General features: G+C 46.7%; 1 protein-coding gene across 1 annotated transcript in view; it reads right to left on the bottom strand.

Annotated features, from left to right (window-relative positions):
* LOC124595672 (SH3 domain-containing protein C23A1.17-like) overlaps positions 1 to 25,707 on the bottom strand; it is a 126,651-nt gene extending 100,944 nt beyond the window's left edge. Inside the window, exons 1-2 of the mRNA XM_047134527.1 lie at positions 25,452 to 25,707; positions 21,123 to 21,423 (exon numbers count right to left, since the gene is read on the bottom strand). Coding sequence (XP_046990483.1) covers positions 21,123 to 21,423; positions 25,452 to 25,707 — 557 coding nt within the window. The remainder of the gene's footprint in view (positions 1 to 21,122; positions 21,424 to 25,451) is intronic.
* Between the last annotated feature and the right edge of the window lie 1,674 nt (positions 25,708 to 27,381).

Raw genomic sequence — 27,381 nt, 5'->3', positions numbered from 1 at the left:
TCTGTGTCTATTTTCTCCACTCTCAGTTTTCACCTCCTCCTCTTCCTTTTCTCTGTCCAATACTTCCTGCCCCTCTGTTCATCTCCTCCTCCCCGTCTCTCCATCCATCTCCTCCTCTATTTTTTCCCTGTCCCTCTCTTCCTTTCCCTTCTCTGTGTCTGTGCCTCTGTCCCTTATCCGTGCCCATCTCCTCCTCCTCCTCCTGCATGTACATGTCTGTCTCTTGCCTCTCACTGTCTGTCCACCTTTCTGCGCCCCCTTTCTCGCTGCACGTTATCACGCTCATCCCATTAGGAGGCTGGTGTTTCTTACGCCTACAGTATTTCTCTTCAGATTGTAAGTAATGTGTGTACCAAATGTTATTGAGATCATTCCTTGGGTTCAGAATGTGCTTTGGCAGCATAAGCTGAATTCGGTTGTAGTTCACTTATATATGTAACATATTTCACACGTATATGTACATATATATCAGCTGTATTGCAAAAGAATTTCGTTCTGCAGTTTTATTTTCATGCAGCACATTATTTGTTATGTCGTATGACCTGCAGAATGTACTGTACAATAATACATTTTTGTAGGTACGTTCAGCAATATTTGTGTGTACCGTCTGCCTAATGCGTTGTGAATAGAGTTAGTAGCAACTAAGAACAAAATTTAAGTATCTTTCGTGACGTGGTAGTTTTTCACAGTTCTCAGTGTTTATGATGTCATACCTCCTGAAATAAGTGTCCTACAATGATGTAAATTTTCATTCAGTGGTATTTATGAATACTGTCAGAATATGTGTCATAAATACAGTTAGTAGTAAGACGGTAATAAATTACAACGTCATGCTTCAAGTTGCAAATTTATTGCATGAACAACGATACAATGAATAGCGCTAAGCTTCTTCTCTTTCACAATTTTGTGGGTGTCGTCAGCAACAGAAAGTTTCATAGAGGTTTGAAATTATGCATAGAGTTTGTTTCAATCCTCTGAGTGCTCTCATTCTGAAATAGTGGATGGCTAAAGTATGCATGTTCACTGTTGTGGGCGACATTTCTTTTTCAGTCCCGCCCTCACCCCTTTGACAGGAGGCGCGTAGTTCGTACCGCCACAGAGGTCCTTTCTAGACCGTGACATGCATTCCATGTTTGGTTGAAATCGGTCCAACGGTTTAGGAGGAGATGTAGAACATACATACACCCATGCATTTGTGAGTACGTGAGTACATACAAACATCCGCGTTTTTTTTATTTGTGTGGATTATGCAGGCAGTTTCTCAGTCAGAAATCGCGCTTGACAGTCATTGTCTCTGTGTAGATGGTTTTACGCCTCGTGTAAGAAGGAAACTGTCCATCAAGACACGTTCGATCTATACAGCGATAGTGACGTGTCCTATGGAGAGAGGGGTTTAGTTTTCCGTAATATTTCTGCTGGCATTGATGGGGATCTTACAGCTGTCACGGGAGTATGAAATCCATGGTTGCAGAAGAGCTATACACAACGCCACTCAGGATATCAATGGTCCCCCGCGGCGAGTGCCAAGTAGGAGAGATACATTCTTCACTCTACCATGCAGGACCGTACAGCAACGTCACGTACATTGAGGCAGGATACGGACTTGTTTGTGGCAAGACAAGGATCCACACAGACAGTATGACGACGTATGGAGTACTAGTACGGCAGCCTTCGTTGCGACTTCCCTTGATGCCTCAGCATAGAGATGACAACAGCAGTGGCGCCACCGTCTTTCTTTTCAGACACGTTCAATCCAGTATAGAGCACTTCCACACGGAGTTACTGAGGAGCGTTCCTCGCTGGTTCTTCCGCTGGTGAAGCGTTGGTTTAAATTACCACTTTCAGACGTAGAGCGCCACGGCGCTACTGTAGCGCCCAGTAATGGGCTTCTGCCACCTGTGGCGATAAAGTGCTACTGGGTCACTGCTGGAGGAACATTCTTTCCAGAGCCTGCCTTCACACGACCACACTCGGCAAGGCATTCGACACGTGATGTATTGTGTTCGCTGCTAAATGTCATTTTGCTGTACAGTCGCGGAGGTCACACTATTGGCTAGACAAGGAAGTAAATACAGAACTTTTCTCCTGTTAAGATAATGGCGGACGGGAATGCGGTTGTAGGTGAAGGAGTGGAAGAACAGGTTACACAAGAACGTGGGTTTGAGTCGGGAATGAGAGAAGAGAAAATGTAAATGAGTTCTGTAACAAATTTCAGCTAGTAATAGCGAATACTCTGTTCAGGACTCAGAAGAGAAGAAGGTACATTTGGAGAAGGCCAGGTGACACGGGAAGATTTCAGTTACATTATATGATGGGCAGGCTGAGATTCCAAAATCACGTACTGTACAGTAAGGCGTACCAGGAGAAGATATAAACTCGAATCATAATGCAGCAGTGATGCACACTAGGTTGAAGAATAGGGGATTAGTCAGGAAGAATCAATACGCAAAGAGGTGGAATGCGGGAGTGAGAAGGAATGACGAGATACTCTTGAAAATCTCTAGGTCTATGGATACTGCAAAACAGAATAGCTCAGTAGTCAGTACAATTGAAGAGTAATGGACATCTCTAGAAAGGGCAATCACAGAAGCTCTAAGGAGGAATATACATAAATAGAAGGTAGCTGCGAAGAAATCATGGGTAACAGAAGAAATACTTCACTTGATCGAAGACAGTTGGTTGGTTTGTGTGGTTCAAGGGACCAGGCTGAAAAGGTCATCTGTCCCTGTGTTCACGACCATGAAAACCAACAAGGAATAAAAATAAGCAACGGAGGTATCAAGGGACGACACAGAACAAGAAATACACAGAAAAAGACCAGAAGAAAGGAATTAAGACCACACAGAGTTTTTCAGTGGTTGGCCGACCACTGACATAAAAAATGAAAAGCCAACCACCAAGAGACACACTAAAAGCTCCAATCTAAAACCGTAGACCAAAGGCCAGACTCAATACACAAAAGAGACAAACCATCAGATTGGGCGGTAAAAGCCCTCTGCTCGAATAAAACTCAAAACTAAGCTTGCCATTGCAGCGTCATCCGTTAAAAGATCAGGGAGTGTATCAGGCAGCGCAAGCGTCTGTCTGAGCACAGTTAAAAGCGGACAGTCTAACAAGATGCGGCCACTGTCAACGCTGACCCGTAGTGACATAGAGGTGCGATCTCGCGGCGCAATAAATGACCGTGCGTCACCCAGGTGTGGTCAATGCGTTGCCGGCAGAGAACAATGTAGTCCTTGCGAGAGGCTTGCATGGAGGAGCGCCACACACCTGTAGTCTCCTTGATGAACCGAAGTTTGTTGGGTGAAGGCAGGGTGCGCCATTCATCACCCCAGGTACTAATGGCTTTCTGCCGGAATACTGACTGGAGATCACATTCCTAAAGGCTATCCTCCAGAGCCAGTTCACTGATAGCCTATTTGGCCAGCCTGTCAACACATTCACTACCCAGAATCCGGACATGACCTGGGGTTTACGCAAAAACCACGGAGTGGCAGCAATGGGCAAGAGTATGGATGGACTCCTGGATTGCCATCACCAGACGAGAGCAAGGAAAACACTGGTCGATAGGTCGTAAACCGCTCAGGGAGTCACTACAGATAATAAAGGACTCACCTGAGCAGGAGCGGATATACTCTAGGGTGCGAGAGATGGCTACCAGCTCTGCAGTGAAAACACTGCAGCCATCCAGCAATGAGCGTTGTTCAGGTCGACCCCCAAGACTAAAAGCATTACCAGCTCGACCAGAAACTAACGAACCGTCGAACCGTCGGTACAGACTACGTCAGAGCCATGAAGCTCGGCAAGGACTGAAGGAATGCGTCGGCGGAGGGCCGCACAAGGGACTGAGTTTTTTCAGGGCCTTGTGCCAAATCCAGCTAAAAGTATGGGTAGGGCGCACACCACAGGGTTGTGTGTAAATGGGCCTGGAAATGAGGTGGGAGAGGGAAAAACTCAAGCCCAGAGACTCAAGCCTAAACTGGACGTGAACCACAATCGTACACTCTGACTAGGGGTGCCGGTCTGCAAGATGGACGACCGAGTTGGGGAACAGGAGACGGTAATTTCGATGCCTGGGAAAGCTACAAACATGTGCAGTGTAAGCTACCAGGAGTCGTTGGAGCCGGATCCGTAATGGAGGGACACCAGCCTCCACAAGTAGACTGTTTGCAGGGCTTGTGCAGAAAGCTCCAGTTTCGAGTCGGATACCGCAGTGAAGTATGGGGTCAAGCAACCGCAACACGGAAGGTGATGCTGAACTGCATGCGAGGCTCCCATGCTCGAGATGGGACTGAATCACCGCCTGATCCAGTCGTAGAAGTGTAGACCGATCGGCACCTCAGATGGTGTGACTCAAGCAACAAAGAGCATTAAGATGCCGCCAGCACGTTTGTTTAAAAGGGAGCCAAATTAACCGTGAATCAAAAAGTAATCCCAAAAACCGATGCATCTCCATCGCAGCAAGAGGTGCACCGTCAAGATAAAGCCGTCGCTCAGGGTGAACAGTGCACTGCTGGAAGAAATGAATGACGCAAGTCTTGGCGGCCGAAAACTGGAAGCCGCACATGATGGCCCAAGACTGTGTCTTGTGGACATGGCCCTGCAGCTACTGTTCAGGAACTGGAATTCCACTGGAGCTGTAGTGCAGGCAAAAATCATCAGCAGACATAGAAGCTGATGCAGATGTTCCCGTGGCTGCAGCTAGCAAATTGATAGCGAGTAAAAAGAGGCAGCACTCAAGACAGAGCCTTGTGGAACCCCATCATTCTACTGGACTTGGGAGGAACTAAGGGAAGAACCAAGGAGCACGCGTAAGGGATGAAGCGACAGAATATTTTGAATAAAGACTGTGAGCCGGCCCCTAAGACGCCCATCCATAAAGCGTGGTGAGGATGTGATGTCACCATGTTGTATCATATGTCATCCGCAGGTCAAAAAGGACGGCAACCAGATGCTGACAGCGGGCAAACACCATATGGATGGCAGACTCCAGGCGACAAGATTATCAGTGTCAGAGCAGCCCTTATGGAACCCACCCTGAGACGGAACCAGAAGGCCTCGAGTCTCAAGTAGCCACCTCAACCTCCAGGTCACCATGCAATTTACACGGAATGTTGGTGAAACTAATTGGCCAGTAACTGTACACCTCCAGTGGGTTCTCGCCAGGTTTCAACACTGGTATGATGATGCTTTCCCGCCATTGTGATGGGAACTCACCCTTAAACCAGATACGGTTGAAACGGTCTAGGAGGAGTCACGGGCAATCCAGCGAGAGATGTTTCAGCATCTGATGGTGGACACGATCTGCCCTGGGAGCCGTATCAGGGCAGGCAGCTAGGGCACTTTGGAATTCCCGCTCACTGAATGGAACATTGTATGATTCGGGAAGGCGCATATGAAATGAAAGGCTCTGACATTCCAATCCCTCTTTGAGGGTGCAGAAGGCCAGGGGGTAATTCGTAGAAGCAGAACTATGAGCATAATGCTCTGCTAAGAGTTCTGCAAACTTGTCTGATTCTGTACAGACTGCTACATTCAGGGAAAGCCCAGGTACACTGACAGGTTCTGATATCCATGGAGTCACCTAATCTAGGCCCAAACCTGCGATGGGGAGGTATGGATGTCAATGTTGAATACATACCTTTCCTAGCACCCCAGTTTCAGTTGGTGAATAAGGCATTGGGCTCGGGCACAGATCTGCTTAAAGGCCATGAGATGTTCCAGGGATGGGTGCAACTTATGATGTTGGAGGGCCCATCTGCGATCACTAATCACCTCAGTGATCTCTGGTGACCACCAGGGCACAGTCCTCCGCCGAGAGGACCAGGAAGGAGAGGAAATTGCAGATTCTGCTGCAGAAACGTTACTGGTGATTATCGTGTGAACCACCACATCAATGGCGTCTTGAGAAAGAGCCTCAATAGTAGGAATGGAGGCAAACAAGTCCCAGTCAGCGTTATTCAAGGCCCATCTGGGGAGGTGCCCAAAAGAGCAGCGTTGTGACAGTGACAGAAAGTGGTCACTAACTCACAAGTCGCCATGCACACTCCACTGGAAAGATGCTAGAAGGCCAGGGCTGCAGACCGAAAGGTTGATGGCTGACTACGAACCATGCACCACACTGAAATGTGTGGAGGCATCATTATTTAAGAGAGAAAGGGCGAACTGTGTCAGCACTTGCTCAACAACAGTGCCTCAGCCTGTTGCCACCAGTCCACCCTACAAAGGGTTATGGACGTTAAAGTCGCCCAGTAACAGAAAAAGTGGTGGCAGTTGGGCTATCAACACATGCTGTGGGACATCACCATCCGGTGGAAGATAGATACTGCAGACAGTAACAGCCTGAGGCGTCCACACCCTAACAGCAACAGCCTCTAAAGGTGTTTGAAGAGGTACACACTCGCTGTAAATTGAGTTAAGGACGTAGACGCAGACTTCACCAAATATCCTCACATAAGCTGCCCAATTCTTATAATAACCCCAATAGCCATTGAGGGCGGGGGTTCGCATCGCCGGAAACGAAGTTTCCTTTAGAGCAAAGCAGAAGAAAGGGTGAAGGCTGATAATTTGTCGAAGCTCAGCAAGGTGGTGGAAAAAATCGCCAAAATTCCACTGGAGAATAATATGATCGAGAGGCTGGGGAGGCATTGAACATTCAACGAGGGCCAGCCCCTTTGGCCGAGAGGTTCTAGGTGCCTCAGGCCGGAATCGCGCAGCTTCTACAGCTGCAGGTTCGAATCCTGCCTCGTGCTTTGATGTGTGTGATGTCCTTAAGTCCCATAATGCTTAGAGCCATTTGAACCATTGAATGAGGCAGTTTACGCCTCCAGGTCACCTGCTGCTACCGACTCATTTCCTGAGGAGTCGATACCCATTGTGTCTGAGGGTCCGGCGAGATCCAGGTCCTCAGTGGACGCCAGAATCTTCACTTCATCCAAAGACGCAGAGCTTGTTGGTAGCGTCGGGTGGGTGGCACCACAAGTTCCTTGGTATTAGGGGTCTTCTTCTTGGACATTTTTCGCTGCTCTTTTTTGGTTTCTCTGACTGGGACAGCTTTACTGATTCAGTCTCTGGGATTGAGAAGAAACGTGAAACCTTTGAACCAGCTTCTTTGGGCACTTCAGCCATTGGTGGGCGTCATATTTCCCACTGGTGGAAACCTGGGAAGGGAGGGACCCAAGGGACCCCTTCTGAACGAGAGGAGCAGAAGATGATGGACACTTCTCCTGCTTAGAAGTGGGGATGTACTCCATGACGGTTTGGAGGGGGGGGGGGGTTGTTGCTCCCAAAGTAGATTGTGCAGGAGCAACATAGAGGGAATTGCCCCCCTACCATCAAGAGGGATGTGTAGTCTTCCGGCTGTGAGATGTGACTGGGGCAGGTGGAGCTGATGGGGCCAGAACAGTTGTAGTGGCAACATAAGAAGAGGGCATACGAACAAGGTGGAGGCGTTCAAACTTCCACTTAGCCTCAGTGTAGGTCGGTCCAAGGTCTTATATTCCATCATTTTCCTCTCTTTCTGTAAAATCCTGCGGTCTGGCGTGCAAGGTGAATGATGGGAGGCGGGGCATATGGAGTATTGGGATGTGATGGGTGTCCATAATTTCGAGATGTGTGGGTAGAAGTACAGTGGGAAGACATATAGCTGAATGTACACCACTTAAAACACCGCATCAGGGGAGAGGTATAGGGCCTGACGTCACAGCGGTAGACCATCACCTTGAAATTCTCAGGCAATGTATCAACTTCGAAGGCCAAGATGACGGCACCAGTGGCAACTTGATTATCCCTCGGAGCCCAATGAATGCGCCAGACGAAATGAACACCCGCCGCTCTAAACTGGCGTGCAGCTCGTCATCAGACTGCAAAAGTAGGTCCCTGTGGAATATAATGTGATGGACCATATATAAGCTTTTATGGGGCGTGACAGTAACAGAAACATCCCCCAACTTGTCACAAGCGAGTAATGCCTGTAACTGGGCAGAGGATGCTGTTTTTATTAAAACTGACCCAGGGTGCATTTTGGACAAGCACCTCACCTAACTAACAGGGAAGCAAAGACGTATTGGCTACATGAAAAATGTGAAGAAATCGAGAAAGAAATCATTGTCGGAAGGACTGACTCAGCACATAGGAAAGTGAAAGTACCTTCGGTGAAATTAAAAGCAAGTTTGGTAACATTAAGAGTGCAACGGGAGTTCCGGTGTTAAATGCAGAGTGGAAAGAGTACATTGAAGGCCTCTATGAGGGGGAAGATTTGTCTGATGTGATAGAAGAAGAAACAGGATTATGTTTAGAAGAGTTGGGGGATCCGGTACTAGAATCAGAATTTAAGAGAGCTTCGGAGGACATAAGTCAGATAGAAGGAATAGATAACACTCCATAAGAATTTCTAACATCATTGGGGAAAGTGGCAACGAACCGACTATTCAAGTTGTGTTGAATGTATGAGTCTGGCGACATACCATCTGACTTCCGAAAAAATATCTTCCACACAATACCGATAACTGCAAGAGCTGACGAATGCGAGAATTATCGCACAATCAGCTTAACAGCTCATGCAACCAAGTGCTGATAAGGACGATATAAAGAAGAATGGAAAAGAACATTGAGAATGTGTTAGATGACGATCAGTTGGCTTTAGGAAAGGCAAATGCACCAGAGGCAATTCTGACGTTGCGGGTGGTGATGGAAACATGACTAAAGAAAAATCAGAATACGTTCATCGGATTTGTTGTCGTGGGAAAGACGTTCGACAATGTAAAAAGGTGCAAGATGTTCGAAATTCTGACAAAGATAGGGGTAGGCTACAGCGAGAGGCGGGTATTTAGCAATATGTTCCAGAGCCAGCAGGGGATAATAAGACTGGACGACCACGAACGAAGTGTTCGGATTAAAAAGGGGTTAAGACACGAATCTAGGCATTCGCCTCGACTGCTCAGTATGTGCATCGAAAAAGCAATGTACTTCTACATCAGCATGGATATTCTGCAAACCACAATTAAGTGCCTGGCAGAGGGCTCGTCGAACCACCTACACAATAATTCTCTGTTATTCCAATCTCGCACAGCGAGCGGAAAAAACGAACACCTGTCTCTCCGTGCTAGCTCTGATTTCCCTTATTTTGTTATGATGATCGTTTTTCCCAATGTAGGTTGGCGTCAATAAAATTCAAGGGTTGGAACTTTAATAGTGGCAACGATTTATTTTCAGTTCGTACAAAATACATACGTGTTTCAAATTTTTACTAACCATGAAAGTAGTCACCAGCATTGTGTATAGCCCTTTGCTAGCGATGTGGAAGTCGTAGGATACTCTCAGCTGTGCCAGTTGTGTTGACAGTTCGAGCGGAGCTGGTCGTAGGTTGTGTTCCAAAAATGAACAGCATAAAGACAGAAGTGATGACACTTTCTGCAGGACCTCACCATCATTTTGCAGGCCAATGCTCAAGCATGTGCAGTGCAAACTGTTACTGATTTGTTTGACTGATGGGGCTGCTAAATGCACTCCCCTGACTTAAGCCCTCGTGAGATCAACTCGATTTCTAAACTGAAGGAAACAGCACGGCATTCGCTTCAGAACTGCTTCAAACTCGTCGGGCAACAGACCGCGCTGCTCGAACTGTCAACACAATTGGCACTGCTACGAGTACCCTACGACTGCCACAGCTCTGGCAACGGGTTATACACATTGCTGGTGACTACTTTGAAGGTCAGTAAATCTTTGAAAGACTTATCTATTTTGTACGAGCTGTAAACAGATAGTTGACACTATTAAAGTTCCAACGCTCGTATTTTCTCATGAAATGGGCGGGGGGGGGGGGGGGGAGGAGTTGCTAGAAGATTCCTCTGCAACGACAAACGCCTTTGTTTTAATGATGTCCACTTCAAATCCTGTATCATTTCAGTGACACTCTCTCGCCTATTTCACGATAAAACAAATCGCGCTGCCCCTCATTGAACTTTCTCTATGTACTCCGTCAATCCTACTTGGTAAGAATTCCACAACGCGCCGCAGTACTCCAAAAGAGGACGGAGAAGCGTACTGGAGGCAGTCTCTTTACTAGATCTCGTCGAAATAAAAAAAAAAAACGGTTCACGAGTGGAATTTAAATTAAAGGTGAAAGGATATCATTGATACGATTAGCTGATAACATTACTATCCTGAGAGGAAGTGAAGAAGAATTACATTATCTGCTGATTGGAATGAGCAGTCTATTGAGTACAGAATATGAATTGAGAGTAAATCGAAGAAATACAAAAGTAATGAGAAATGGCTGAAATGAGAACAGCGAGAACTTAATATCAGGATTGATGGTCAGGAAGTATATGAAATTAAGGAATTCTACTGCCTAGGCAGCAAAATAACCCATGAGGACGGAGCAAGGAGCACATGAAAAGCAGACTAGCAGTGCCGAAAAGGGCATTCCTGGCCAAGAGAATTCTACTACACTGAAGAGCCAAAGAAACTGGTAAACCCGCCTAATATCGAGTAGGGGCCCCGAGAACATGCGGAAGTGCCGTAACACGACGGGGCATGGACTCAACTAATGTCTGAAGTAGTGCAGAAGAGAATTGATACCATGAATTCTGCTGGGATGTCCATAAATCCGTAAGAGTACGAGCGGGTGGAGATCTCTACTGAACAGCATGTCGGAATGCTTCTTAAATATGCTTAATAATGTTCATGTCTGTGGAGTTTGTTCGCCAGTTGAAATTTTTAGACTCAGAAGAATGTTTCTGCAGCCACACTGTAGAAATTATGGACGTGTGGGGCGTCGCATTGTCCTGCGGGAACTGCATAAGTCCGTCGGAATGCACTACGGGAATAAATGGAAGCAGGTGATCAGACAGGACGCTTACGTACGTGTCACCTGTCAGAGTCTTATCTAGACGTATCAGGGGTGCCATAACACTCCATTTGCACACGCCCCGTACTATTACAGATCCTCCACCAGCTTGAATAGTCCCCTTCTGATGTGCAGCATCCATGGACTCATGAGGTTGTCTCCCTAGCACTTGATTCACTGGATACTATTTGAAACGAGACTCGTCCGACCAGGCAACATGTTTCTAATCGTCAACAGTCGAATGTCGGTGGTGACGGGCCCAGGCGAGGCGTAAAGCTTTGTGTGGTGCAGTCATCAAGGGTACACGAGTGGGCCTTTGGCTTCGAAAGCCCATGTCGATGATGTTTCGTTGAATCGTTCACACGATGACACTTTTTGATGGCCCAGCACTGAAATCAGCTGCAATTTGCGGAAGGGTTACACATCTGTCACGTTGAAAGATTCTCTTGAGTCGTCGTTGGTCCCGTTCTTGCAGGATCTTTTTCCGGCTGCAGCGAGTTTTTACTGGATTCGTGATATTTATGGTACTTTCGTGAAATGAGCGTACGGGAAAATCTCCACTTCATCGCTTCTTCGGAGATGCTGTGTCCTATCACTCGTGCTCCTACTATAATACCATGTTCAAACCTTCTTAAATCTTGATACTCTGCCATAGTAGCAGCAGTAACCGATCTAACAACTGCGCAGACACTTGCGTAATGCAGGCGTTGCCGACCGTAGCACCGTATTCTGCATGTTTACATATCTGTATTTGAATACGCAAGCCTATATAAATTTCAAACATAGGCCTCAATGAAAGAAAAAAATTTCTGAGAATGTACGTTTGGAGCACAACAGTGTATGGCAGTGAAACATGGACTGTGGGAAAACAGGAACAGTAGGGAATCGAAGCATTTGAGATGTGGTGCTACAGACCAGTGTTGAAAATTAGGTAGATTGATACGGTGAGGAATGAGGAGGTTCTACGCAGAATCGGAGAGGAAGGGAAATAATGACAAGGAGAGAGGACAGCATAATAGGACTTCTCTTAAGACTTGAGGGAATGACTCCCATGGCACTTGATGGAGCTGTAGAGGACATAAACTATAGAGGAAGACAGGGACTGGAATACATCCAACGGATAATTGAGGACGTAAGCTGAAAGTGCTATTGTCAGTTGAAGAGGTTGGCACAGAAGAGGAATTCGTGGCGGGCTGCGACCGCATCAACCTAGTGAGACGACTGACGAGTCACCGTTCATATTATCTTCAGACCTGATCATTAAATATGTTAAAGTCTCCTGTAGCTCCACCTCACATTTTTCAGTTCTTATTTTCAGAACGAATTACATCTATATTACGTAAAACGTCATGTGTAATATGCATCCACGCTATCCTCAGACCAATTCCTTCAGATCAGTGCACAAACATAACTGCACAGGATCATTCAACATTATTGTGAACTGACATCCAGTAATCTCCTGCAAGTATGTCTTCACAAAAAAGAGAGAGAAACGGAATATTTTTCATAACAAGTTGATGTCCATTATGTAACAAAGGATATGTATGAATGGATAGGAGTGTAATCCGTACTTATATTAATGTGAAACTAAGCCTGTCATTTCCAGAAATACAAGGTTCCGCGACGTTCAGAAACACGGATTAATCTTACCGACATCATGTTTAATCCCCCCCCCCCCCCCCCCTTCATATTTTTCGCCAAAGCCTGTCAGAAAACGAACTGAGGCAAATAATTCTGCAATTTTCGTTAATGCCTCGCAATCAGGACTGCATCAGGAGGCCGGTGATTAATGAAAGCTGGTCTCGTTCTGTCGTGATCGTCATTTATGAAGATGCTGTCTGTTTGGTTGCTCTCTTCGTCTTTTTTTTATTTTTTTTGTTTCTAAGTCATCAGTCTTCTGACCGGTTTGATGTGGCCCGTTACGAATTCCTCTCCTATGTAACCTTTTCATCTCTGAGTAGCAGTTGCAACCTGCGTCCTCAGTTATTTGGTGGATGTATTCCAATCCCTGTCATCCTCTACAGTTCTTACCCCCTACAGCTCTCTCTGGTAGCGTGGACGTTATTCCTTGATGTCTTAACAGGTGTCCTATGGTCCGATCCCTTCTTCTTGTCAATGTTTTTCATATATTCCTTTTCTCGCCAATTCTGCGCGCAAACTCCTCATTCCTTACTTTATCATTCATCTACTTTTCAACATTATTCTCTTGGAAAATGGCATCACGATACTGAAATGAAGCGGCTGTGTGCCATCAGAGTTCGCTCAATAACTATCAAGCGTTAGCTGAAATCCTACCCGATGAGACCCCCTACCATGACGCTACGAGTAACACAGCTGCCCCTCTCCAAAGCAATGGAAGAATGGGTTATCTTCTCAGGTCACCTACATACTCACCAAAGATGCACATTTGGGTTACTGAAGAACGGCGATTCATCGGTGAAGGTGACGCCATTCATGACGAACACGTGGTTCCTCGTCTCGGCACCATTCCGGAAACAGCCATAGGTGTTAAAGTCTTAACGGCTGCGTGTGCATTGGACAGTAATTCGCTAGTCTAGCCGCTGCTAGTTTCCGACCAATGGGGCAGGAATGCATTACTCGTTCTGCGACTGGAGGCGCAAATGTGAAGGGGCTGGTGCACAATACGGCGGCCCTCCCTCGTGACAGTCAGACGCAGTCGTTCGGAAACTTGATGACGGGAGTGCCTCCCCTCACGTTACCATGCTGCATAGAATCGGCGCACTGGCGCATCCGAAAGCCCAATAATCGGAATACTGCGCAATTCCACCAGCCAGAAAAAGATAGACACACTATGACGCCCTTTCAAATTCTGTCATTTAATGACAACGCTAACTCAGTTGATTATGCGTCATCTCAATGTCCTGCAAAGATATCGCTCAACATCTGTCGTCCCTTATATAACCCACCAGGCCTGGCAAGAATACTGACAGTTACAGAAAATTTCAGTTCGACTCATTTACATATATACTTCGCAATAGGATGTAATGGGTTGTAAGTGTATGAAGTTACATTAACATCCGACCATGTATTGTGGGCGCTTCACTTTTCTTGTCAGGCGGTGTATACTGCCAGGCATGTGGTCGTTGAATGAATCTTGATATTGAAATACACTCTAGCACAAAAAAGCGACGTACCACGAGGTAATAATCAGAATGGCACGAATAGCACGAGATGTGATGTATATGTAGAGGTAAATAAATGATTACAATTGCAGAAAAATTGAAATGATTTATTCAAGAGAAAGAGCTTCACAAACTGAGCAAGTAAATAATGCGTTCGTCCACCTCTGGCCGTTAAGGAAGCAGTCATTCGGCTTAGCACCGACTGACGGAGTTATTGGCTATGCTCCCGAGGGAAATCGTGCCATATACTATGTAATTGGACCCGAACTCGTTGCGGAGTCTTGCCCATAATGTTCCAGATGTTGTCAACAGGGGAGAGATACGAGCAGACCAGACCTCATCGACAGTGTCATTGTTGAAACAGGGATTAGTGATCATGATGTTGTCATTACAACTATGGTTACGAAAGTTAAAAAGTCGGTCAAGAAGGCTAGGAGAGTATTCTTACTATAAAGAGCAGATAAGCAATTGTTAGCATCCCACTTAGTAAATGAACCGACTTCATTTACTTCCGGTACGATGGACGTGGAAGAATTATGTGCAAATTTTAAACACATTGTAAATCAGGAATTGGAGAAGTATGTTCCGAAAAGTGGGTTACGGACGGAAAAGACCCACCGTGGTTTAACAGCGCAATTCGGAGAATGCTCAGGAAGCAAAGACAGTTGCACTCGCGGTACGAGAAAGATCGGGAAAAAGTTAGTTGAGATTCGTACTGCTGTAAAACGAGCGATGCGCGAAGCATTCAACTACTACTACCGTCATACCTTAGCATAAGATCTTGCTGGAAATCCAGGGAAATTCTGGTCTTAGCATTTGAGAAATCTTTCACGCAGGAGGATCGTACAAACATACCGCCGTTTGAGTCTCGTGGAGATTCCCGTATGGAGAACATAGTGATAGACATTCCTGGGGTTGTGAAGCAGCTGAATGGTTTGAAAATAAAAAAATCGCCAGGCCCTGATGGGATTCCAATTCGGTTTTACAGAGAGTACTCTACTACATTGGCTCCTTACTTAGCTTGCATTTACCGCAAATCTCTTGCCTAGCGACTGGAAAAAGCGCAGGTGACACCTGTATATAAGAAGGGTAGAAGGACGGATCCTCAAAATTACAGACCAATATCCTTAACATCGGTTTGTTGCAGGATTCTCGAACATGTTCTCAGCTCGAATATAATGAATTTCCTTGAGACAGAGAAGTTGCTGTCCATGTACCAGCACGGCTTTAGAAAGCATCGCTCCTGCGAAGCGAAACTCGCCCTTTTTTTTACATGATATCTTGCGAACCATGGATGAAGGATATCAGACGGATGCCATGTTCCTTGACTTCCGGAAAGCGTTTGACTCGGTGGCCCACTGCAGACTCCTAAGGTATGAGCATATGGGATTGGTTCCCAAATATGTGAGTGGCTCGAAGATTTCTTAAGTAATAGAACCCAGTACGTTGTCCTCGACGGTGAGTGTTCATCGGAGGTGAGCGTATCATCAGGAGTGACCCAGGGAAGTGTGGTAGGTCCGCTGCGTTTTCTATCTACATAAATGATCTTTCGGATAGGGTGAATAGCAATGTGTTGCTGTTTGCTGATGATGCTGTGGTGTACGGGAAGGTGTCGTCGTTGAGTGACTGTAGGAGGATACAAGGATTTGTGATTGGTGTAAAGAGTGGCAGCTAACTTTAAATACAGATAAATGTGAATTAATGCAGATGCATAGGAAAAAGAATCCCGTAATGTTTGACTACTCCATTAGTAGTGTAGCGCTTGACAAAGTCACGTCGATTATATATTTGAATATTTGGGTGTAACATTGCAGAGCGGTATGAAGTGGGACAAGGATGTAATGGCAGTTGTGGGGAAGGCGGATAGTCGTCTTCGGTTCATTGGTAGAATTTTGGGAAGATGTGGTTCATCTGTAAAGGAGACCTCTTATAAAGCACTAATACGACCTATTTTTGAGTACTGCTCGAGCGTTTGGGATGCCTATCAGGTCGGATTGAGGGAGGACATAGAAGCAATTCAGAGGCGGGCTGCTAGATTTGTTACTGGTAGGTTTGATCATTACGCGAGTGTTACGGAAATGCTTCAGCAACTCGGATGGGAGTCTCTAGAGGAAAGGAGGCGTTGTTTTCGTGAATCACTACTGAGGAAATTTAGAGAACCAGCATTTGAGGCTGACTGCAGTACAATTTTACTGCCGCCAATTTACATTTCCCGTAAAGACCACAAAGATAAGACAAGAGAGATTAGGGCTCGTACAGAAGCATATAGGCAGTCATTTTTCCCTCTTCCTGTTTGGGAGTGGAACAGGGAGAGAAGATGCTAGTTGTGGTACGAGGTGCCCTTCGCCACGCACTGTATGGTGGATTGCGGAGTATGTGTGTAGATTTAGATGTAGAAGACCTTGACTTCCAAACGGGTCATGCTATGAAAAGAAACGCTACCCCAGCCTATCGCTCCTGGTTGTCGGGCTGTATAGCGGGCAACAGTATGGTTGGTACTTCACCGCTGTCCGTGCGTTTCCAGACACGTCTTCGTCCTGGAATATCACCGACTGGAGCAGTATTATCTTCAGTGAAGAGTCCAGCTTCGAAGTGAGCCCTGTTGACCAGCCATGACGTGTCTACTCTGTAGACGCCCTGGACAGTGGTTCGATACCGACTGTCTCGCACCATACGGCCCGGTATCCCGGTGCGATGGTCCTTGGTCCAATTTCTTTCCATAAAAGGACCCTCCTGGTTGTCATCCGCGACACCGTTACAGCACAGCGATACGTCGACGATCTACGCCCCGTTTTGTTGCTCTTCATCGCAAGCTTACACTGCAGCAAGATTATGCCCGCCCCCATACGACGAGAGTTTCTACTGCTTGTCTTTGTGCTTGCCAAACCGTACAGTGGCGAGTAAAATCGCCGCATCTCCCCCGAAATGAAAACTTTTGTAGCATTATGGGCAGGGCTCGCTAATCATCATGGATTTGACAATCTAATTCGCCGATTGGACAGAATCTGGCACGGTATCCCTCAGAGGTCATCCAGAAAGGTGGACCAACGCGTTATTCACTTGCTCATTTGTAAAGCTCTTTCCTTAACATAAATCATTAAATTTTTCTGAAGTTGTAATCAGTTGTATATTACGTTACTTTTACTCATTCGCATCATTTCAAATACTATATGATTTCATTTTGACACATATATTGGCAAAAATAGCATTTATTTCTCTAAAATTCACCATTACTTCGCCTTAGTGTTTTCAGCTCGCACATCACCTGCACATTCTTTTGCAGGCTGTATTTCTTTTAAAATCTATAGTTGGGATCACAGAACAGACAGTGAAAAGAAATTAAAGCGTCTCCTTTGATTTGTATGAAGCCAAGCGTAACAATTGATAGCATATTGAAACCGAGTAAACGCGAAACGACAGTTGCTTACTACTACTGCTCGAAATGGTCATCTTTACGTAACTGAAGTGATCTGACGCACTAACTATAAACTTCTACGAAAGGGAACACTGGTGAAACATTGTCTGATAAATAGTTAGTTAAAAACTTATCCCATAAACTTTTAGCTTCATTAACATTCACGTGAGCAAGTCGTGTACTGGAGTGTAATATGGAGCGGGGACTGGGCGTTAGAATGGCGGACTGATACTTTCAAATTTTTGTTAATACTTAACATTCACCAGTGATTAAGTACTATTAAACTATTAATCAAAACCTTGCCTTTCGGGTACACCTTTTGTGGATTATAGGTCCCAGTGAATCTATAGCAAATAACCTTCAATTAAATAATTCACAGAAGCTCGCTACTAAATAAAAACACTTCCTTTTCAAATTTCAGTATACTTGAAATTACTTAAACAAGAAACCTTAAAGTACACACTGATCGGCCAGAACACCACGACCACCGACCTGTTATCGATACAGATTCGTCCAGGCCATAGCAGCGTAGCATCGCGAGGAATGACTGATAATCAGACACACACAAGGTGCATGTAGTATGTCAGCGTGCTGTCCGTGTGTAGAACAGGGAAGGCAGGTGTTCTGCTTGAGTTTGACCGAGGGCAGCTTGTGATGGCTCGGAGGCTTGTCACGAGTATTTCGGAAACTGCGCGACTTCTCGACTGTTCGAGGATTGCTGTGCTAAGTGCCTCGACACGTGGCAAATCAAGATGAAACCTCCTCCAGACGCCGGGGGTTGGGCGGGCACCCTCCATTACAGACGTTGGACGTCGTAGGCTGGGCAGACTGTTAAAACAGTACAGGAGGTGAACTGTGGCGGAACTAACATCACACTTTAATGCTGGGAAGATTACAAGTGTGTCGGAACACACAATGCACCCAACACCCTAACAACTGGCTTCCGTAGCAGACGACCCATGCATGTTAACACCACAACATCGGCTAAAATGGCCAATTGATCATCAGCACTGGACGTTGGCGCAGTGGCATAGCGTTGCATGGTTTGATGAGTCCCGATATCTTCGCCATTATGCTGTCGGGAGGGCGCCAATCCATCGCCTTCCAGGCGAACATCCCCGTGACCCCTGTACTGTGGAACGCAGACAAGCTGGCAGAGGCTCCATTATGTTCTGGGGAACATTCACATGGGCATCCTTGGGTCCATCGCAAGGCAACATGACGGCCAAAGAGTATCCTACATTGGTTGAAGATCTTGTACACCCCTTCTTGACGATCATGTTCCCCAACAGGAGTGACATATTTCAACACGATAATGCGCCATATCACCGGGCCAGGAGTGTGATGAATTGGTTCAAGGAACACAGTGGCGAATTACAAGTAACGTGCTAGCCCCCAACTCACCATATCTGAACCCGGTCGAACGCATCTGGAATGTCACTGAATGTAGCATCACAGCTCATCGCTCCTCTCCCCGAAATTTACGGCAATTAATTGACTTGTGTGTGCAGATGTGGCGCCAGCTCCCGCCAGCCACTTACTAAGGCCTCCTTGCTTCAATTCCACGACGCGTCGCTGCTGTTATCTGTGCCAAAGGTGGACATACAGCTATTAGGTAGGTGATCATAACGTTATAGCTGATCACTGTAATGACCATTTACTCAATTAAAATTTATTTGATCTGAAAAATCTTTAAACCATAAGAAATCTTTACAAGCTCTGTATGACAAGCAGAGTTTCCTATTAACCATGAAATAGTAATTAAATGCTTTCTTACAACGTATGTACATGTCTCGCACACCAGTGAATGAAAGCATCTCATGTACTGTCACAATTGTTTAGCATTAACAATCCTTAAGGTTATATTGAATTACTAACACTTAACAAAGATTAGTAAATTTATTTTGACAACAGCTCGGTTGACACCCCAAGCGCTCCAGTAGCTTCAGACACACTACATAAACAACCGCCACGCAGCGTACAGTGGCTAATAACACCGGACAATATTCGTTAGAGATCCACGAACATTACATTATATCAGACATTTAATAAGGTGACCTGAAAACAACCGTAATTTGTTCTGCAAACCAATGTCACTAATGTCTTGTAATGACACCTCTAAGAGACTAGTCTCCTGCTGATAATTTGTTTTAAACCACAACACAGTGGTCACACGTTACAATTTAGCCAATCATATATTACCTGAACGTTACACAGTCTTTGACATCACTGGGTAAAAAATGGGCTTAAAAGTTGTGTATTAGGAAGATAAGTAAAGCAACCTCAAGATTTTTTCCTTAAATACGAGCAGAGGACCTGCCGCTAAAGCCAAGTGGTTCTAGGCGCTTCAGTCTCGATCCGCGCTGCTACTACGGTCGCAGGTTGCAATCCTACCTTGGATATGGAAGTGTGTGATGTTCATTGGTTAGTTAGGTTTAAGTAGTTCTAAGTCTAGGGGACTGATGACCTCAGATGTTAAGTCCCATAGTGCTTAGAGCCATTTGAAAAATGGTTCAAATGGATCTGAGCACTATGGGACTCAACTGCTGAGGTCATTAGTCCCCTAGAACTTAGAACTAGTTAAACCTAACTAACCTAAGGACATCACAAACATCCATGCCCGAGGCAGGATTCGAACCTGCGACCGTAGCGGTCTTGCGGTTCCAGACTTCAGCGCCTTTAACCGCACGGTCACTTCGGCCGGCCCACCATTTGAACCATTTGAACGAGTAGAAGTATACTCCTACAGCATACTTAAAAATCAGTTTCTACAAACAACTACGTTTGAACGTTTATCACTGTAATGCGAACTTTTAAATTCACTCTGCTTATCACACACAATACGTCATTTTACATCCATCTGCCCAGGCGTGGCATATGGCACACGTGTAATCAGAAAGGTTGTGGTGAAGTGAGAAAGTGCTCTATCTAACACGAATTACAGCTCTTTCTAAGAGTCAATTGTGTGAAGTAATCATAACCGTTGATAGCAAAATGTTAACAAAATACCGATTTGTCATCACTAATATCTACAACGGGCTTTATCGCTAGAAATGTAGGCACGTGTTATACAGTAAAAATATAGGACCAGAACACACAATTAAACCTACAGCCTTAATCCTTTGGTTTCCATAGATTTCATTTTTGTACACCGCCTGGAAGGCGGGGCGTGGGTCTGCTCCTGAAAATTGAAAGGTTGGCCGAATGAAGGAAGTGAGTAGGAGCAGATGAGATAAAACATGTCGGTACTGCAAGTAAGTAAAAGTGGTTTACTGGTACATGAATATATGCAGAGGCATACATACGTTTGTACGGATGAGTACGTAAGTGTGAAGTCTTAGACCCGTCGTAAGTAGTGCAAAAGTCTCTATATGAAGCGAAGCTGAAGCTGTGTCCCGGCCATCTGCACTTGATCAAACGAGCTGGTAGTTCTGGACACAGCCGGCTAGAGGGCACTGTCGTCAGTGTCAGTGTCATAGTGCCAACCTAAGAACTTGCACCTACGCCGTGGCATCGTAGCTATCGATACCACATCCCTCCCACCTGAAACGAAACACCGTCGTTGAGTATGGCTCCCGACGGTGGGTGGAGGAACCCAGGGGGCGGCGCAGCTGAGGGGGCGGACAGCGGAATTGCCCGGGCATGCTGTCCACCCGAGACACAGAATTGTTCGTGAGGGGGCGAGGAAAACGCCCCATGGAAAACCTGCCCAGACCGCGCAACGCCACTGGGTATGCTCGGATGAGGAGGCGGGGCAACGACGTCCATGGGCGACGGCAGCGGCAGCAGCGTGACGGCAGCCTCAGCGTCCATCGGTTCTGGCACTGTGGAGGAACATGGCGGCGGTGGCGGCCGGAGGTGGGGCCGTGGCGGCGGCGAGAGGCGCCTGTCTGGTGCAGGTGACCGGACTGGCAGCGGCGACGACGGCAGATGCGCCCGCGGCGTAGGCGCGAGCGGCGGAGATGCCATCGGTTGAGTCGTGGGCCAAGGCGGCGGAGGCCGCGAAGCCTCAAATTCTGTCGAAAAACAAACAGCGGCAGAAAACCAGTACGACAAAAACAGATATGGTTCCGGTGTCACTTGACAAGGCTGGAGGGATCAGAAATGGCAAATAAGGTGCGGGAAACCTGCGAAGAATGCGCCCCTGCTCCCAGCGCTGCCCGCCAGAGAAAACGCGATAGAACACCAAATCATGCGGTGCCAAGCCAGAACGAGGCGAAGCAGCGGGAGAGTGCGGCGGCGGATGCAATAGCTGCCGGAGCGACCGATGGGCGCGGCCGTGTAGCAATTCCGCTGGGGGAACGGGTGCCGTGCGGCTGGGAGCGATATGAAGCAAGGAAAGTCCAGAGCACGTGCTCGCGAGAGTGCGTGGCATCCAACTTGCTCATCTGCGATTTAAACGTACGCACAAGGCGTTGAACCTCACCGTAAGACTGGGGGTGGAACGGAGCTGAGGTCAGATGGCGAATGTCATTAGCAGCACAGAATGCTTCAAACTCTGAGCACACGAATTGGGGGCCATTGTCGGAGACAATAACTTCAGGAATACCCTCAATGCAGAAAATAGACGTCAAAGCCCGAATAGTACTGGCAGATGTTGTAGAAGACATAGGTACAAGAAAAGGAAAGTTGCTGTACGCATCAATAAGTATCAACCAGCGGGTGTCCCAGAAAGGACCTGCAAAATCAATATGAACGCGCTGCCAAGGTGCAGTAGCAGTTGGCCACTCAAAGAAGCGCTGGCTGGGAGCAGTTTGATGCTCCGCTCAAGATCGACAGTTACCAAGCAGATTCTCAATTTGTTTATCAATGCAGTGACCACGCGCTAATTGCTTCGTCCGCACTATATCCCAATGACCAGCGTGAAGTAATGGGAGGATTTCCGACTGCAGCGAACGAAGTGCAACCACACGAGACTGATTATTGTCAGTTCGTAATAAGATAACACCGTGGTGTACAGACAAGTTGTGACGTTGCGCAAAGTAACGCCGTATAAGGGGATCTCGAAACTGCGTAGCAGATGGTGGCCATTGAGTACGAATATACTGCAAAAGAATCTGCAAAGAAGCATCGGCGGCCGTCGCGGAAGCAATGCGACGAAAATTCGCTGGAAAACCATCAGCTAATTCCTTGTCTTAGGAATCAATAAACATGCAGGACACTTCGGAAGAATCAAACACTGCGTCAGGACCGAGAGGAGGATGAGACAAAGTATCAGCATTGCCATGCTGGGCCGTAGGCCAAAACAAATTTTCGTAATTGTAGTTAGACAAAAACAAAGAGCGACGTTGCAACTTTTTGGCAGTACGGGCCGGAACTGGCTCTGACGGGTGAAACAATGACGTCAAAGTCTTATGGTCAGTGACCAAATAGAACTTGCGACCGTACAAAAAATCATGAAACTTTGTCACTCCATAGACAATAGCTAAAGCTTTTCTCTCGATTTGAGAGTAGTTTTGCTGGGCAGAATTGAGCAACTTAGACGCAAAATCGATCGGGCGATGGGCAGAATTAATGCGGTGTGAGAGAACCGCTCCGATGCCGTGAGAAGATGCATCGACAGCCATTACAATTGGTTTGGAGGGATCGAAAGGAATCAAACAGTGATCACTCAACAAAGCAGATTTGAGCTCGTGGAAAGCAGCGTCACATTCCGAAGACCAAACAAAAAGAACGTTCTTACGCCAAAGGCGGTGTAAAGGTGCTGCAATCTGCGCTGCATTTGGTATAAACCGAATATAATACGTAATTTTGCCCAACACAGACTGAAGTTCTTTCAAGTTCCTTGGTGCTGGAAAGACTCTAATCACACTGAGATGTGACGGCGAGGGGTAGGTACCCTGTCTGTTAACCATATTTCCTGTATACCGTATCTCAGTTTGAAAAAAATTGCACTTGTCTCTGTTACACTTTAGTCCCGCCTGAAAAGTAAGGCACGCAAATTCTGCAAATGTTCGTCAGGGGTGCGACCCGATACGACAATATGGTCCAGTTAATTGAAACAACCAGGGACATTGGCAAAATTGCAGCAAATGAGACTTGAAGATAGCAGAAGCCGAAGCAAAAGGCGGCAAAACTTGAACAATCCAAGGTGGGTGTTCATCACAAAATAGAGCTGCGACCGTTCGTAGAGTGGAATCGGAAAGTATGCGTCCAACAAGTCAATCGTGGAAAAGAATTTTCCCGCACCAAGCTTATCAAAAATGCCTGCAGGACGCGGTAAGGGAAACGTAGCTACCACTGTCTGGAGATTTACTGTAGACTTTAAGTCAGCACAAATACGGAGACGACCGTTTGGTTTCTTCACACACACACTATAGGCGAAGTACGTGGCGAAGCAGAAATAGGTTCAGTGACACCACTATCTTTCAAATGTGTAAGTTCAGCAGCTACGGAGTCGCACAGTGCGTGCGGTACCGGGGGTGCGCGCCGGAAATAGGCATGGCATTGTGTTTAACTACAACATGCGCTGTAAAGTCTGTGGCGCAACCAAGTCCATCAGAAAAGAGTTCAACAAAATCATCGCATAGGACGGCGGCACTATCTGCATGGTCACTAGCGTTGATGCAAAGAACATTGTACTGAATCGCGAGGCCAAAACGTTCAAATGCGTCCATGCCAAAAATGTTCATAGCGTCACTAGAGCGAGGCACGTGGAAAGACACTGTATGGGTCGTTGCACCATACGTGGCTTGCGAACTTCACACGCCAACCACTGAGATTTCCTGTCCAGTAAATGCAGTCAGGGTGGAATACGAACGACAAAGCGGGGGCGAACCAAGCAAGTCATGCGTTCGTTTGTTCAGTAAAGAAACTGACGCACCAGTGTCCAGCTGCATGCGAACAGAACGTCCACAAATGTTCAAAGTCACAAAAAGGTTCCTCACATCGCGCTGAATGCGAGAAGAAGCGCCTCGCAAAAATTATTGCACACGACGAGCTGTTGACGCAAGTGAAGCAGAAGGCTTTGAATAAATGGCATTAACGTCCATAGGCCGATGTGAATCATGGTCACGGCATTTTCCGTTGCGGTGACGCCCACACGAGTCACGCGAATGGTACACAAGTTCGGAATTAGAGTTTCTCTTACTACACACAGCTTGCACATGTCCTTTCTTATTACAAAGATAACACTGTGCTTGACGAGATGGGCAACTGTCCCGTGGGTGGGCACGAAAGCAGTTCGGACATGAGTTCAGTTTCTTAGTGGGTGTCTGGCGTGAACTTTGTTTATGTGCGAGCGAGCGGTGCAGTGTGGCTGGCCGTGCTGGGGCCGGGCGGGAGGGCATGTGTTGTGCCGCGCTAACAGTACACACACCCGGGGTCACGTCGAACGTGGAAGTAGCCATGTTTAACGTATCTTCTCTGTCAAGTCCACTACTTCCTGCAAAGACAGGTTTTTAAATTTTTTAGGATTTGCTCGCGGATGCAGTGATCAGCCACATTCTGTGCAACAGCGTCTCTAATCATTATATCCGCATATGAGCGTCCACACGAGCAATTAAAGTCACAATCAGAAGTTAGTCCCAGAAGGTTCGCTAATCAAGATTTATTCGACTGAGTAGGGCCACGCCGGAGACGAAAGAATTTGTAGCGTGCAGCTACCACATTTATAGTGTCAGGAAATGGGAGTTGAAAGCTTCAATCACTTCGTCGTAAGTTTTAGTTTCTGGGCGGGTGGTGGGAAGCCATTTCAGACTGGTTAAAAAAAATGATTCAAGTGGCTATGAGCACTATGGGATTTAACATCTGAGGTCATCAGTCCCCTAGAAAAAATGGTTCAAATGGCTCTGAGCACTATGGGACTTAAATTCTGAGGTCATCAGTCCCCTAGAACTTAGAACTACTTAAACCTAACTAACCTAAGGACATCACACACATCCATGCCCGAGGCAGGATTCTAACCTGCGACCGTAGCGGTCGCGCGGTTCCAGACTGAAGCGCCTAGATCCGCTCGGACACACCGGCCGGCTAAACCATTTCACGAGCACACGGTATAACACAACACCCTCGTTGGAAATGAAAATGGCAAGCCGCTCTGTACCTGGTATGTTGTATGCTGCGAAGTGTGCCTCGAGCTGGGTGATGTATTTTGGCCAGCGTTCTACGTCAGGAGTGAAGGCACGAAATGGCGGCGCCGTCGGCGACGGCGTCGGTACAGGCGGTGGCGTCGGAGGCGCCGAACTAGCTGCAGTTTGTAGTGTCACCAGTCCATTTATGGCAGCAAGCAGCTGCGTCATTTGCTGGGCCTGAAAACGTACAAGATCGGACAGTGAAGCCTGTTCCTGTGGCGAAGCCATGGTTTACGCAAATGAAAGCCTTATAGCGAAAGGTGGGAGCACGCAGATACAGTTACTCAATCATACAGGTGTATCACAAAAAAACGAAAGCAGAACCGAGCGAAAAACGTAGGTAAGAGGAGAAAAAAGCGGCATCCTCGTCGCCACCTTTTTTATCCCGCCTGGAAGGTGGCGCGTGAGTCTTGTCCTGAAAACTGAAAGGTTTGCCGAATGAAGGAAGCTAGTAGGAGCAGGTGAGGTAAAACACGTCGGTACTGCAATTAAGTAAAAATGGTTTACTGGTGCATGAATATAAACAGAGGCATACATGACTTTGTACAGATGAGCATGTAAGTGAGAAGCCTTAGACCCGTCGTAAGTAATGCAAAAGTCTCTATATGAAGCGAAGCTGAAGCCAAGTGTCCCGGCTGTCTGCTCTTGATCAGACGGGCTGAATCTGGAGCGGAGCTCGTAGATCTGGAGATCGCCGGCTAGAGGGCGCTGTCGTCGGTGTCGTAGAGCCAACCTAAGAACTTGCACCTACGCCGTGGCATCGTAGCTATCAGTACCACATGCACAGCTCATCCATCATACTAAAGTCGTAAAAAAGCCAACATTCACAGCCTCAGGTCACAGTCGGAAGATATATCTAAATGGCTACCCGACTATGAAATCTGGACAAGCACTGATCTCTCCCAAGATCCAGTGAGTGCCTTTAGCCAGGAAAATTCGCATGCAGTCCGACTGAGCGTGCCCAGGAAGAACCAGCCGTCTCCCTGTGCCAACTCACACCGCCTGCTGCTCTGCGCGTCAGCTGGCACCTGTTTACGGCCCAGCGTGGCGCCACCGCCAAACGTCAAACACGCTGGCCACCACAAACGTGCCACTCCATAGCACAGACACTAACTGCCACTGCTTTTACGTTCATATGAAAACGAAGCTGATTTGTTTTTTAAATATTGGATTTTTCCTCTCAGTAATTTAATTTTACTTCTTAACTTTTGTTTTCTGGAACACTGAGCTCATAAATCAAGTCCAGTTACAACAGAAAGAGCTGTTAAGGTGCACTGTACAGGAGTTTCAGTGTTTATATCAGCGCTGGGCATTTCATTCGCGTTTTCAACCTAGAAGTCACACGTAGGTGTTATTTGCTTGCTTGTCTGGATGATGTCATTAATGACGGTTGATAAGACGCGAAATTAATTAGAAGAAACTGGCGTGCACAGTTAGCGGCAATGACAGTCTGCCTTCGGCAGCAAAGTGGTGATGTCGGATCTCCGTATGTGTTCACCACGACACATGCCTCACGGTTGATTACTTTCACAGCGGTATTAGCACGTGCTATAATCAATGACAGAATTAACGACTCCACTATAAACCGCAGTGGAGTTCACCGCCCTTAACGAATGTGTGCTTCCGAAAGTATTCGCTGACAAACAATTCCTACACGATGAAGTGGAGGTCCCCTGCGGAACTAGATCGGAATATACCTGTGCATCGCTAGTAGCGTGGTTTGTATCAAACTGAGAAACAATTCTGCGTGTGACAAGATCTTAACCCAGATGAAAGATGGCATCCGGTAGGCCACACCAACTCAGTAATTGTTGAACATATCCTCTAAAGGTAGACAGAAGACGTGATGGCGGCACTGCGCCCTTTAGAAACAATAGTACACGTGCGTGTAGCAGAGAAATG

This window comes from Schistocerca americana, chromosome 1, assembly GCF_021461395.2.
Source record: "Schistocerca americana isolate TAMUIC-IGC-003095 chromosome 1, iqSchAmer2.1, whole genome shotgun sequence".
Lineage (NCBI taxonomy): Eukaryota > Metazoa > Arthropoda > Insecta > Orthoptera > Acrididae > Schistocerca > Schistocerca americana.
This window is presented reverse-complemented; position numbering and strand designations above follow the sequence as displayed.